At 37.9% G+C, this 15,201-nt stretch overlaps 1 protein-coding gene across 1 annotated transcript in view; it reads right to left on the bottom strand.

The window, feature by feature from the left end:
- Nucleotides 1–1,659: 1,659 nt before the first annotated feature.
- tprn (taperin) overlaps nt 1,660–15,201 on the bottom strand; it is a 65,980-nt gene continuing 52,438 nt past the window's right edge. The window contains exons 2-4 of the mRNA XM_057818919.1: nt 13,033–13,234; nt 7,397–7,521; nt 1,660–7,320 (exon numbers count right to left, since the gene is read on the bottom strand). Of these exons, the coding sequence (XP_057674902.1) occupies nt 7,258–7,320; nt 7,397–7,521; nt 13,033–13,234 (390 nt within the window). The 3' untranslated portion in view covers nt 1,660–7,257. The remainder of the gene's footprint in view (nt 7,321–7,396; nt 7,522–13,032; nt 13,235–15,201) is intronic.

The following is a 15,201-nucleotide window of genomic DNA, read 5'->3' as shown; positions in this document are numbered from 1 at the left end:
ACCTGACGTGAAATGTTAAAATGTGTTTCAGCTGCTCTTTAAGTGTCCTTAGGCAGAGGGTTCATTTATTTTTTTCCCGCTTCTGTCATTGTTTGCATGTTATCTTCATTAAAATTTGAAAACCTATAAATGGGTGGTTTTAGTTAAGCAGACACTGTATTTTCATCTGTGTGATTTTGACAAGATCAGATCACATTTGATGGTGATTTTTTACAGAAATGTGAAAAATTCCAAAAGGTTCAGATACTTTTTCATACCACTGTATAAAGTCTTAATCATATTATGTTTCTTAAATGTAGTCAATTAATTTTCTCCATTTGTTTTGTGTTAAAAACAGATGAATGTATCAGATTATTCTGCTTACTTTCAGCATATATTACTATTTGTTCTTATTAAGACCGTACATTTATAAGTTTAATTTTTCACCTAAATAAAAAACAATTGCCTTCAAAAAAACAATATCTATTCTTGAATTAAGTCCAATTGGGTATAAATTCACTTAATTCCAATAGATCTACACTGAAAACAAGGGAATTTGACTAGTTTTAAGGAAGTGTGTTTTTGCAGTGTAGTTGTTCATCTTGTAGGAGAAGGATTTAAAAAATACATTCATTCATGAGAAAAGACTGTCATGGTATGTAAACTAATGTACAGTGGAACCTCCAAACAGCAGTGATTTATTTTGAAATTAAAAATGAGTATTGGGGAATGTTTTTGATTTTGGAGGTTCCACCGTATATAACTGGTATTTAAGAGGCGACAAAACCTGACCATACCTGCGAAGTGAGCTATGAGGCCAACAATCTATAGTTCCAAGTCAAGGCCGTGGCAAGGGTACAAAAGTGGACATTGCATCCATCGGCAGTGCGTTTGTTAGTGCACAATTTTGTGATTCGTTTCTTTCTTTTAAGTATAGAAAAACATCAATTTCAGCATTCTAGTCTGGGAATGGGAAAATGTCATTTTGTTGACAGCCAGCTACTGTGTGATGTACAACTACAGTATATGACAAACAGCTGAAATAAAGGAAAACCCCTCTTTTAAGTGCACATAATAAGAGGTCGACCGATATATCGGGCAGATATGCGGATTTTTTTCCAACATCGGTTGATTACCAGAAAAAAAAAAAAAAAAGAAAAAAAAAAAGCTAAACAAATTGGATTTTTTTTTCAGGCATCTTTGTGGTAAACTGTGGCTGCCTTTGTCTGACAGTAGAACCCCAGAAGGACCCTGCCACACATGAAGCTTAAGGCTTCAATAATACCGGACTGCAGCCCAGATCCAAGCAACAGCCGCTACAAACCACGCCTCGTATAAACCACTTTCTGACAAACTACACCAACATGATGCTGTGGTGGTTGTGTCTGATGAGTCTCATAGAAATCATACGTATAGAGAAGTAGATGCGAAATGACAGAATCTGCAGCGTTAGTACATGAATATCAAACTAGATGCGAAATGTTAGACTCGGTGGTATTAGTAAAGAGCAGCCATCTTCAGGCGGGCTCTGTTGTAATACGGTCGGTTGCAGACAGGCTTACACCCACAAGGGATTCACACGATTACTGGTTTCTAGATAACATAGTTGATTTGTGTACACTCCAACCTTCCCAATCACTTAGCTTATAGATCCACGCCCCCCTCCCACCCACCCCTTCTTTCCCTGGTAAACAGGCTCCCACATGGTGTCAACCGGAAATATATCCACCTGACGATAGTACCAACATATTCATAGTTAGTGTAGGCGTTCAATGTATTTCTTGTTGTTGTGTTTCTTTTCTTCTGTTCTCCCATAACCCCTCTCTGTTCACTGCTTTGTCGTAATAAACGAAGTATGTTGAATGATCACAATGGGAATATGTCATACTCTCAATGTAAAACATTAAAACTGTTCAGAGCAACCGGACACTTAGACTTCCATTCTCCGTGTCAAACAGCTGTACAGGCAGGTTAAAAAACAAAAAAACTCCTAAATCTGCTAAATTTCGGCTTTTATCTTTAAATGCTGAATAGACATGTGTCGATGACCAGTTTCAAGGTATACCGTGGTATGAAAACATCAAGGTTTCAAAACCGCAAACATTTTCCATCATATCATCCGTAAGGTGTAAGCTATTCTTTTTTTTTTTGTCTCAAAAATGCATCGAGAGATTCCTTGCTTGCAGCTGCATGGCTCAGCCCTCCCCCACCGATTGTTGCTCAGTGTCACTGAGTCAGCTTTGCTAAACGATGGCTGGAGGAGGTGAAACTCCTGAACCCCCCCGCCAAATCGAAGAAAACGAAATCGCTGGTATGGGAATACTTCAGCAACAGAAAAGTTACAGACGGCCGCGGCTTAGAGGAGGGTCAACCGACATGTAAAATGTGTTTGCGGAGGGTGGCTGCCGAGGAGGCAATACCTCTAATTTGATTTCGAAATCATACTAGGGCTGTTAAACGATTAAAATTTTTACTCGTTAATTACAGCTTAAAAATTAACTAATCGTAATTAATCGCAATTCAAACCATCTATAAAATATGCCATATTTTTTGTAAATTATTGTTGGAATGGAAAGATAAGACACAAGATGGATATATACATTCAACATACGGTACATAACTACTGTATTTGTTTATTATAACAATAAATCAACAAGATAGCATTAACATTATTAACATTGTGTTAAAGCGATCCATGGATAGAAAGACTTGTAGTTCTTAAAAGATAAATGTTAGTACAAGTTATAGAAATTTTATATTAAAACTCCTCTTAATGTTTTCGTTTTAATAAAATTTGTAAAATTTTCAATCAAAATATGAACTAGTAGCCCGCTATTGTTGATGTCAATAATTACACAATGCTCATGGGTGCTTAAGCCCATAAAATCAGTCGCACCCAAGCACCAGCAGAGTGCAACAAAAAACTCCAAAAAACACAAGTAACAAGTTGGCATTGCACTGTGCTGTCATTTAAATGTTTGAGCGGGGTATGTGCGTTAATTGCGTCAAATATTTTAACGTGATTGATTTAAAAAATTAATTACCGCTCGTTAACGCGATGATTTTGACAGCCCTTATTTATACAAAGTTGAAGGTTAATAAACATGGTCATTAACGTTTCCACCAGCTACGAGTTAACTCCAGCGGGTTTAGTGTTTCTAGCGGTGGTAAAACGCTTTTTTTCTTCCTCTCTGTCAACCGTTTTGAGAAAGAGTGTGTATAAAGTAATCATGGTACGAGTCATACACACATGGTTTTTATGGAATATAATTCAAATATTTTTGTTCTAATGTTAAGCTGTGGGTTTTGGCTCACCTAAAGGACTGCATTTATTTTAATTTTACTTAGAATATTTGTTATTATTAATATTTAAGTTAACATTATACCTATGTTCCAATTTGCTCATGCTTTGAAAAATACTATTCAATGGGAAAAAAGTTAATTTATTTTTTATCCTAGATATCTCAAAAGTAACACATTTTAAAGCTGTAATTGCAATACCATGATATTTTGGCTTAAGGCTATAATACTGACACATGCCAAAATTGCTGAACCAGTTTTAACCCTTTCACATGTCGAGAGTAGACAGAAGGGAAATAAAGCACTAATGCAAAAACGGGAGCAATTTTATTAACTTCAACGATTTATTCACAAGATTAAATGATTTCTGAACATAGCAAAGGTGACAATTACACACACCCCTGTGTCTAGTTAAGTTTGGGTTAAGGAATTCCTTAAGGTTAAGGAAAACCCTTTATGTGGACAAATTCCTTGTGCTACCGTACCAACAGCAGGCGTGGTTTGTAGCGGCTGCCGCTTGGCTCTGGGCTGCAGTCAGACCCTTCTCTCAGGCTTGCCTATTTTGTAAATATTGTCAGATTTTTTTAAATCTTGCATGAGCTAATATGCAATGTTGCTTTAGCCTTTTTTAAGGTATTGTACGTAGTGATCCTTACACTCTAAACCAGTGGTTCTTAACATGGGTCCAATTGAATCCCAGGGGTTCGGTGAAGGTTAAGGCATACAGGGCCCTATTTTCATACTCTGACTAGTGGAAGGTCGACACACACTTGGTATGAGTTAAGTATAACAGACCTACAGGCAGTGTGCACTGCGCAGACAATAATAATAAAAAACAAAACAAAAAAAAAACATTTGCGTCACATTTTACGCCATGAAAATTGTTTGAGATGCAAGGATGCGGCCATAAAATGAGAATGTAGACATAAAACTTCATTTTCCAGCATGAAAATTGACTGCAAAACACCAAATGTATTTGTAGTAAATTTAAAATTTGAATACATTTCAACAGGAATTTGCTTGCTAGCATTGCTACATCGGTTTTTGGAGGGAAAAAAAAAAAAAAACCCTTCGTAATTAAAATCCGCGTGGGGTTCGGTACCGTTAGCAAATGTAAGAACCACTGCTTTAAAACTCGTAGCGTTAGCATTAGCTTTAGCATGGCGAGCATTCTCTTAAACTCTCACACTCACTTGTTTACATCTTGTGACGTCCTGGTGGGTTTAATTATTATATAGGGCTTTGCATTGCAAAGGCCCATATAGTAAAATTCCTTTTCTTTTTGAAAGGCGTTTCTTTGGCGCGCCACACAGCCCGAACCGTTCGAATATCGAAATGACCGGAATTTTCGCACGATGCGGTGACTTTTTTGAACGGCCCCAAAAAATTATTAACGCCGATTTTCGAGGATACAAAAAAAAAAAAAAAAAAAATCGAAACGTAATTTGTCCTAGTTCTTGACCAAATCACATAATTTGGACATCAAAAACTCCCTGAAGGTGAGAGGCATAAAAGTTGTGTACAGAATTGGGAAAAAACGTATGGTTCCCCCAAAATTTGCCATAAACTGTCCCATTCATTTCTAACGGGATACCATTGACAGCCTTTTGAGTCCAAATTCCCCATTCATTTCCAATGCCACTTACTTTGCATTGATGCCCATGTACACAGACACCAATGAGCACGATGCACATCAATGCCATTGACAGCCATGTAGATTCTATTGATGCCAATGTACTTGGATTCCATTAATGCATATGTAAGTTGATGCCATTTATAGGCCTCAAATATCGGCTTTGGATATCAGCAACAGACTGGAAATTGTTTTAGATATCAGTATAGACTTCATAATGGTATTGACGGGTCAGATCGGTCATGCACTGTGCCTCGCCTTCAAGGATTCAAGGTAATTATTATATTTTTTTGTACCATGCATGCATTTTGAAACGTTGTGAAAAAGAATCAATGGGAGAAATTAGCCCCTACCACATTGGCATCAAAGTTCTCAATAATTACGTAATATGAATGCTAATTGCCCTTTTTTTTTTTTGCTCTTTAACAAAGAAACAAGACTGTTTTATGTCCATATCTATAAAGAATTCGGGGATTTAAGCATTTATTCACAAGAATTTTCACCGGAAAAGTTTTCATAAGGCGGCCGCTAGCTACATTTACTAACAGACTAGCATTGTACTTCGACATATTTACGTAAAATAAATGCTAACTGCACGGTTATTTTTCGCTTTTAAACAAGAATGGAGACTGTTTTACATCCATATCTATAAAGAATTCAGGGATTTAAGCATTTATTCACAATAATTTTCACCGGAAAAGCTGTTTACATTAGGCGGCCGCTAGCTACGTAAAATAAATGCTAACCGCACATTTTTTTTTTTTTGCTTTTAACCAAGAATCGAGACTGTTTTACGTCCATACCAATAAAGAATTCAGGGATTTAAGCATTTATTCACAAGAATTTCCAACGAAAAAAGCTCTTTATCAGTGATTCAGCTTTGACCAACAATGCAGGCCCCCGATTTGCCGGCCCCGCGCCCCATCAATACATTATGAAGTCTATGATATCGGTATCAGCATCAGCATTTGAAAATCCCATATCGGTCGACCTCTACGCATAATCGGTCACTTGCTATTCCTTCACATGTGGTGCAAAACTAAGCGAAAAGCATGACATGAAAAGTAAAAACGTTTCACATCCAAGACTGCATATTATCAATAACATTGAATGACCACAGAAATATTTATAAAATATCATTGAGTGAGAATGAGCACAAAAATCAATGTTCATAATGATAATCTGGAGTTACAATCAAACTACAACAATACTGGCCAGGGTTGAAAGACTTCGGCCATTACAGCAACACTTTTTCACTTGGCATTACGAGTTTTAAAAAATGGAAAGGTGGTGCATTCAAAATCATTCAATCTTTTCACACACGAGCCAAATATCACCTTCATTTACGCGTTTTTAGTGGACCGGCTATTCCCCGTGGAATGTGAGAGTATGTGAGGTCCGGTGAGGCCTATCAGTCTGAAATCACCCTCCTGCTTCTTCACAACTTTACACAGAAAACATGTTACAAAATTGTACATAAGCAGGTCTAAGACATGCAAACTTCAACATTGAGAAGCAATAAATACACAAGAAGCTCAGGAGGAGGCTGCAGAAACATTCGGCCGGCAATACAGACATTTTTTGGCAAAGGTCACTTTTTCAAGCATTTATCAAAAAAATGAGCATTTGCTACAGAATGACAAAAACTTGATCCAGAGTGCATGTTGACTAAGTTTACACTTGGCCTCCTCAATGTGAAGAATGGTATGGAAGTTTGCCCATCCTACAAACCGTCCAGTATCTCCTATACGGTTTGCCAAAATCAAAATAAAAAAGGCAAATAGAAGCTTTAAGTGGTTTTAACTGAAACCATGCATGTACAAAAACAAAACTATGAGTGGCACCATTAGAGATACTGTTTTACTGCAAGCGAGGAGATATAACCTTAAGGTCCGAGATTTGTTTCTGGAGCTGTCTAACACTGTGGCGTCACCTTCATATGGGAATTGGCAGCTTTTTGCTCTATAAGGGGTTCGGCCCATTTCGCCCAGATGAAAGTGTAAACTAGAATTGACGAAAATCACCGATGTGCTGGAGAGATGGTGAAGAGCAATTCGTGGATCGGATGTTTTTGACAGATCAACTGCCCAGGATCTTTGGGGAAAAGACAGTCCAGCTGCTTTTTAGGTCTGTCAACCAAAATGAAGTTTGATCCGGAGAAGTCTCAACTATTCATCATGTGGCGATAGTACCGTGGCTTGTGCTCCCTGCAGGTGTCAGGGACACGTGTGCTTGGGCCCGGCAACGTTAGCAGTGGTTCAGGTCCAGGTGCGGCAGTCCTCACTGGCGTCTGGTGTCGGTCCCATTGGGTGAGGTGCTACTTTAGTGCTGATTAGACACAGTGATCAGAAGTAGAGAGCGGGCTCGCTACTGTAGTCTGACAAGGATGAACTGTCTGCTGGTGTTAGCTGAGGGGGAAAAAAGATACGCTATAAGCTTAATGATAAAGATGCATATGAAAAATAAAAATTGTTATTCTCTCACCATGACCTCCTCTGTCATTTGTGTCTGCTTGGAAGTGGCTGCCGTCTTATTAACACTGTCCTCTTTTTTGTATTCCTGCCAAGCGCTGAAATCCATTGAGTGCTTTGGAATGTAGTTAGAGAGGTCTACACATAGAAACATGGTCATATTATGAATGGTGATACTCCAAATCCTAGCAAAAAGTATATAAACACCAGTCTCGGACGAGCACTCACTCAGACATTTTATCATGTAGAACAAACTCAGATAAAAAGCTTGAAAAAATAATGAATTAGTTCAAAAGTGCAACTCTTTAGCATTCAGAAACAATAAAAGAAATGAATAAAAAACTGTGGTGGCTACCACTACCACCGCAATTTAGTGTTTCAAGATTTAGTTAATTAATGGTGCTTTTTGCAGACGACACCAATATCTTTTTCTCAGGTAACGACCTAAACAGAATGACCCAACAAGTGAATGAGGAATTAGGCAAGCTACAAGAATGGTTCAATGCCAATAAACTCTCACTAAACTTTAGTAAAACTAAATATATGCCATTTGGCAAAAAAGGACTGAAAGAAATTCCAGACATTCAAGTAAACCAGGTGGCTATTGAACGTGTTAGACAACACAAGGTAGTAGGTATAATACTTGATGATTCATTAACATGGAATGCACATATAAGACAATTGAAAAATAAATTAGCTAGGAGCGTCTCCATTCTTTACAGAGCTCAAAATCTACTAGATCACAGGGCCCTCCAAATAATTTATAGTGCACTGTTTTTGCCGTATTTGACTTACTGCGCCGAGATTTGGGGAAACACCTACAAATTTCGATTATACCCTCTGTTGGTCATCCAAAAAAAAGCAATACGGATTATTCATAAGGCAAAATACACAGCACATACACATGAGTTATTCATCAAATCCAAGTTATTGAAGTTGTATGATTTAATAAATTTCAAAACGGGACAGATGATGTACAAAGCCTCAACTAATAGCCTTCCGTATAACTTGCAAAGTCGTTTCCAGGCTAGGGAATCGAAATGCGATTTGAGGGGAGAAAATGTGTTTAAACGTAACTACGCTAGAACTACACTAAAATAATTTTCGGTTCCTTACTCTGGTGTAAAGCTTTGGAACAAACTAGATTCTGCAGTGACCAGCTCAGGGTCATTGGCCGTTTTTGAGAGGAGGTATAAACAAACCTTATTAAATAATTATGCTGCTGACCCAAGCTAACTATTGGACATAATAAGAACTGTACAAATGTTAAATAATGTCTGGTTTGTACAAATGTTAAATAATGTCTGGGTGGCAACTCAAAACTGGAAGCAAAACCGAGTGTACCCAAAATAAGAATAAGAAAAACAAAAACAAAAACAAAGGAGACTCAAAGCCAATCCTAACAGAACTCACAAGGACATATCATCTGTTGGCTGTAAATGCAAAGACAATTGACTTCAAATTCAAATTTGTAACGACATGGAACTGGTCGATTGGCCACTGTCCTGCCAGAAGCTGGACAACGCGCCTGCCTGGAAAACACCTTAAAGTCTGGATATTGTGGAGGATAGCTGGGGTAGATGGCAGCCGCTGTGTCTGACCACACTCGAAGAGGAACGATATGGATGTTTCCTTTTGGTGCGCTGCTGGCAGCTCTGATTGTGCCAGGTGGGACAGTGATCGCTGGGACGGTCCTTCTGAAGGACCTAGCGACGCCAGTCCCCCAGGCCATGAGTCCACAACCGAAATGGCGATGCAACCTACAACGAAGCTGCGCAACCTTGAGATGAATGTTCGTCGGGAGTCAGCAAGGAACGAAAACTGCGACGAGGATTAAAACAACAAAAGGAGGGTGGTGGACACGGCCTACCATCGGTCCTCAGCTATTCCCTATCTTCTGGATCGAATCCACTGAATAAACTAATTACTAAATTATGAACTAGTCTACTGGATCTAAACAACATAATGAGCACATCGATCGACTATGGACTATTGGGAAAATGAACAATCAGAGGGGATGGTTATTATAAAAATTTTTTTAAAAATTTAAAAACTTGTAATCATTACGAAATTTGAATGTCAAAAATTGATATTTGATATTTTCTGCGTCCTTTATGGTATACTGGGGACGGGTTTCAATAAGCTTCGGCTTCTCCCGTCAGCCCTTTTCTTTTCGGGTTGAAGTAATTGTAAACACATATAAATGCTGTATGTTTGTTTGGATTTGTCATGCCTGAAGGGAAAATAAATAAATAATAATAAATTATTTATGTGATTTTTTTGGACATGTATTTTGTAATGGTGCACACTTTAGTTAATATTTGTCTGAATGCTTATTAGATTTTATTTGCCAATTTGAGGTAACGACCACAGCTGGTCACAGCTACCATTTTGAAGGGGGGTTATTTAAATTGATTCAATTATGATTGTTTGGAGTAAAATTTTCACTGTTTGTTTAAATTCACATTAGTTATTGTTTGAGTATATGTATATTTTCCATATGTTGTTGTTTTATTAAGTTGACAATGTTTGGTCAATTTGTCATACCCCCTTCAGGTGGTCATTAGTCGAGTCCGCCCTGATTTAAACGGCCACAGAGATGTGTCTGGAGGCAAGGTCAGTTTGGTTGAAGCCTTTTTGTTATGTTGGCCTCTTTTATGTTGGGCCCAAGGTTTGTGTTAAACTGTTTGTTTTGTGACTTTATTAAATGGAATTTTTACCTAAGTTGAAACACCAGTGTCCGCGTGTATGTTGGTCCACTACAAAAACATTGTGGTGGTCACTAAATGTTACTTTTATAGAGCAAGTGCAGGGAAATATAGAATCACTCCATTCTGAGTAGAAAATACGGACCTAGTTAATTTCCTTTCCTTAATTGGGCCCGTGCCTCAGATTAGATTTGATTGTTAGTCAGCAGTTAAAAACAGTGCAGTTATCACACCTTGGAGGGCTGCTGGACCAAGTGGATTCATAAGAATCATGCCTCCGACAAAAGAGATGTCTCTTGAGACCAAGGAGAGGATTATCAAACTTCTTGAAGAAGGTAACATTACACGTATGGTTGCCAAAGATGTGGGCTGTATCAAAAATCTGGACCAAGTACAAACAGCATGGCAAGGTTGTTAAAGTTAAGCATAATGGTAGACATCCAAACGTCATGGCAAACAACTAAAGGCCATGTGTCTTGAAAACAGAAGATGTACAACAAGAAAAATGAAGAAATGGGAAGAAGCTGGAGTCAAGGTATGTGACAGAACTGTGCAAAATCGCCTAAATGGGATTTTCATACAGGAAAGCTAAAAGGAAACCATCATTGACACTTAAACAGAAAAGAACAAGACTGCAATGGGCTATGGAAAGGCAATCATGGACTGTGAATGATTGGATGAAGGTTATTTTCAGCGATGAGTCAAGAATCTGCATTGGACAAGGTGATGATGCTGGAACTTTTGTTTGGTGCCGTTCCAGTGAGATCTACAAATATGACCATCAAAATTCCCTTAGTCCTTGATGATATGGTGCTGCATGTCAGGCAAAGGCACTGGGGAGATGGCTGTGGTTAAATCGTCAATAAATGCACGAGTTTACATTGAAATTTTAGACAGCTTTATTATCGCTTCAATTAAATATAAGTTTGCCATTTTCCAAGATGACAATGGACTATGCCACAGAGCTAAAACTGTTAAAGCATTCCTTGGGGAAAGACTCATCCAGTCAATGTCATGGCCTGCGAATAGCCCAGATCTCAAAACCCTATTGTAAACCTGTGGTGGAAATTGGGGGAAAAAAAAAAAAAAGGTCCACAGCAAGGCTCCGACCTGCAAGGATGATCTGGCAAATGCAATCAAGGAGAGCTGGCACCAAATTGATGAAGAATACTCATCAAGTCCATGCCTCAGACACTGCAAGCTGTCATGAAATCCAGAGGTGGTGCAACTAAATACTAGAGATGTGTTTTTATTGTTCTTTCTTTGTTTGCTTCTCATGATTCCATATTTTTTTCCTCAGAATGAAGAGAATCTATATTTATTTCTCTGCACTTGCTCTATAAAAGTAACATTTACTGACCACCACAATGTTTTTTTATTCATTTCTTTTGGTGTTTCTGAATGCTAGAGTTGCACTTTTGAACTAATTCATTATTTTTTCAAGCTTTTTATCTGAGTTTGTTCTACATAATAAAATGTCTGAGTGAGTGCCTGTCCGAGACTGGTGATTCCATACTTTTGCTCGGGGTCGTACACTTTGTCTACCTATTTAAAAGGAATCATTTTTTATTCAATCAAAAAATAAGTTGCTTCAAACAAACAAACAAATTTTCAAAAGAAAAATCATTTCTATCAAAATTTAAAAAAAAAATTTCAATCATAGAAAAAAAGTTTTTGAATGCGAAAAAATATTCGAGACTCAAAAATTTGCATTTGAACACTTAGTTTTTCATTGAAAATGTTTTCTTTGATTGAAGCAATCCTTTTTGTTTTTGGGCCATAATATGGGTAGGACATTTGTGTCTAAATCATTCAATCCCCCCAAATTTTCTTTAATCAAAAAAAATATATATATATATTTTCAATCAAAGAAAAAATTCATTTGCAAAAATAAAATTGCCAGGGAAAATATTTTTATTTGAATTTTTTTTTTTTTGTAATTGAAGTGTCACTTTTTTCCTCTTCAATCAAAAAAGGTAGTTCAAAACTTTTTGCACTTCAAAAAAATTTACATAATTTATATAAGCGCTTTGCCCACAAATTAAAAAATATCAATCAGAAGCACTTTCCTTTTTTTTTTTTTCCAATGTGAATGAACAGGACTTTTGTCTTATTCGTGTACAGAGAAATTCTTTTTATGTTTTACACTCAGAAGCTTAAATAAAAACTTTAAAATGTTTTCTGTACTTAACATAGTCCAGTTGTAGACTACAGTTGAGTCAGGAAGCTGTGATACAATATTTTTGAAGGAAAAGAGTCATCCATTTTGTCTTTGTTACTTACAACATGCCAAAAACCACTTCGAGTTAAATTGTGAAGGTATTTGGAAAAAAGTGACATTTAATCAATTACTTGTTTAATTAACCATCCGATTAATATATTATAAAAATAATAATTGGTTGCAGCACTACTGCTTAGTTTGATTTTTAACTAATTTGTAGTCAATAAGGCCAATAGAAGTCCAATCCATTGGAACTGGCTCCACACTCAAAATGGATTGGACGTCTATCTTAGTCAATGGAAGCGGCAGTTTTTGTTGTTGTTTTTTTAATCCAAATACAAGGCTAGATGAATACATTTTCAATGGCAAGAAAACATGCCGACCATTTTTGTTTTTGTTATTGGGAATTGCCTGTCATTTTCACAATGTAGTGCACAAATATTCCACTTGAGGGCCCTGTACTACCACTTATTGCCTCTCTACTACTCTCTGTAATTCACATTACTTTAAATAAGATATAAAATGCAGGCATCTTCAGTTCAGTTTCACTTGGAGACAGTATAGAAAATGGATGGATTCATGAAATTCTAAATCTCTTAAGACGTTTTAAAAAGTTTGATTTTTTTTCCACATCTGCAGAAGTCCGATGTCTACCAACCTAGCAATGTTTTGCAATCCAATAACATCTCCCTTTACATTCACCCCCTCTCAGTTTCTCACCGTTACTGCTCTTCGTGTGTGTGGGGGAGTTTGTGAAACTAGGTCGAGGGATGTGGATACGTCCCACCATGCTGGGTGCTTCTTCAGTGACCTTCCCGTCCCGTTTGTCTTCGTCCGCTTCATCGCCGCTGTCCCACGCGCAGCTTTCTGATGGATACTCGTAAGTGCTGTGGAGACTTGACTCATTGAAGGAGATCTTGAGCTGGAAGAGACGCAAAGAAAGAAAGGTGAACTCATAGCAGTGTTGGACAAACTGGTCCCACAAAAAAAAATATATTCGATATTGGACATGTGTAGGTTATATGTGAATTTTTGGTGTGCCAGACAATGCATCCAACAATGGACTGGCACCATCTGATAATAGGTAGTAACTCGAGAAGAAGAAAATGTGAATTTTCGGTCACATATCTTATTTTGTGACTTTATTCAGCATTGTCATGCTGAAAGACCCAGCCACGTCTCAGCTTCAATGCCCTTGCTGATGGAAGAAGATTGTCACTCAAAATCTCTCGATACATGACCCCATTCATTCTTTCCTTTACACAAATCAGTCGTCCTGGTCCCTTTGCAGAAAAAGAGCCCCAAAGCATGATGTTTCCACCGCCATGCTTCACAGTGGGTATGGTGTTCTTCGGATGCAATTCAGTATTCTTTCTCCTCCAAACACGAGAACCTGCGTTTCTACCAAAAAGTTCTATTTTGGTTTCATCTGACCATAACACATTCTCCCAGTCCTCTTCTGGATCATCCATATGCTCTCTAGCGAACCGCAGACTGGCCTGGACGTGTACTTTTTTCAGCAGGGGGACACGTCTGGCAGCGCAGTGCTTTTGAGTCCCTGGCGGCGCATTGTGTTACTGATCATAGCCTTTGTTACTGTGGTCCTAGCTTTCTGTAGGTCATTCACTAAGTCCCTCCGTGTGGTTCTGAGATTTTTGCTCACCGTTCTTGTTATCATTTTGACGCCACGGGGTGAGATCTTGCATGGAGCCCCAGATCGAGGGAGATTATCAGTGGTGTTGTATGTCCTCCATTTTCTAATAATTGCTCCCACAGTTGATTTCTTTACACCAAGCGTTTTACCTATTGCAGATTCAGTCTTCCCAGCCTAGTGCAGGTCTACAATTCGGTCTCTGCTGTCCTTCGACAGCTCTTTGGTCTTGGCCATAGTGGAGTTTGGAGTGTGACTGACAGTTTGTGGACAGGTGTCTTTTATACCGATAATGAGTTAAAACAGGTGCCATTAATACAGGTAACGAGTGGAGCCTCGTTAGACCTCGTTAGAAGATGTTAGACCTCTTTGACAGCCAGAAATTTTGCTTGATTGTAGGTGACCAAATACTTATTTTCCACTCTAATTTGGAAATAAATTATTTAAAAATCAAACAATGTGATTTTCAGTTTTTTTTCCACATTCTGTCTCTCATGGTTGAGGTTTACCTATGTTGACAATTACAGGCTTTTCTAATCTTTTCAAGTAGGAGAACTTGCACAATTGGTGGTTGACTAAATACTTATTTGCCCCACTGTAAGTCGTGTTAATTGGAAAAAGTCCCTAGTGTTGCATCTATCAGAGGTGAGTACACGAACCCTCTTGTACTGTTTAGCCTTTATTGTTGTTGTTTTTGAGATGTTACTAGTTAGCGCCGAGCGCTATGCTAATTAGCGACTTCAATAATATGTATTGCCATGTCAAGTTGCGCGTTGTTTGGTGGTGTACATAAATTATTCCTGATGCAGAACGTTTAAAACCAGGATTAGGTACAGCAGTAACACTATAACCATGCAAAATAGTACAGACATCTGTGAAAACAAAGTATATTGGTTAAAAGAAGTCTTATTTCCAAAGACGCATTGTTTCCAGAAAATGTGGAGTTCATTCCACCAGTGTAAATTTTAATGTATTGTTGAAATAAGTACTGCCTTTCAAACAGCTGATGTTTTTGCACCTTCTTGTGAAAAAGCGCCTCTCAAGGTCAGCTGTGTGTTGTATGGGTGTGCTGGCTTTAAAATGGTTCATGTGTTTGCACTTAAGGGCAGCTTTTTGTTGTATGGGCAGGGCATGTTTCCATCGTTCCTGTTGATTCATTACGATATTTTAAATAAATAATGGAGATAAATTTGTTTGGCTACTTTATTAGTAATGTACCATGCACAGATAATCGTCGA

This window comes from Corythoichthys intestinalis, chromosome 17 (genome assembly GCF_030265065.1).
Source record: "Corythoichthys intestinalis isolate RoL2023-P3 chromosome 17, ASM3026506v1, whole genome shotgun sequence".
NCBI classification, from domain to species: Eukaryota; Metazoa; Chordata; class Actinopteri; order Syngnathiformes; family Syngnathidae; genus Corythoichthys; species Corythoichthys intestinalis.
The sequence above is the reverse complement of the archived record's forward strand: the minus strand, read 5'-3'. Positions and strand labels throughout refer to the sequence as shown.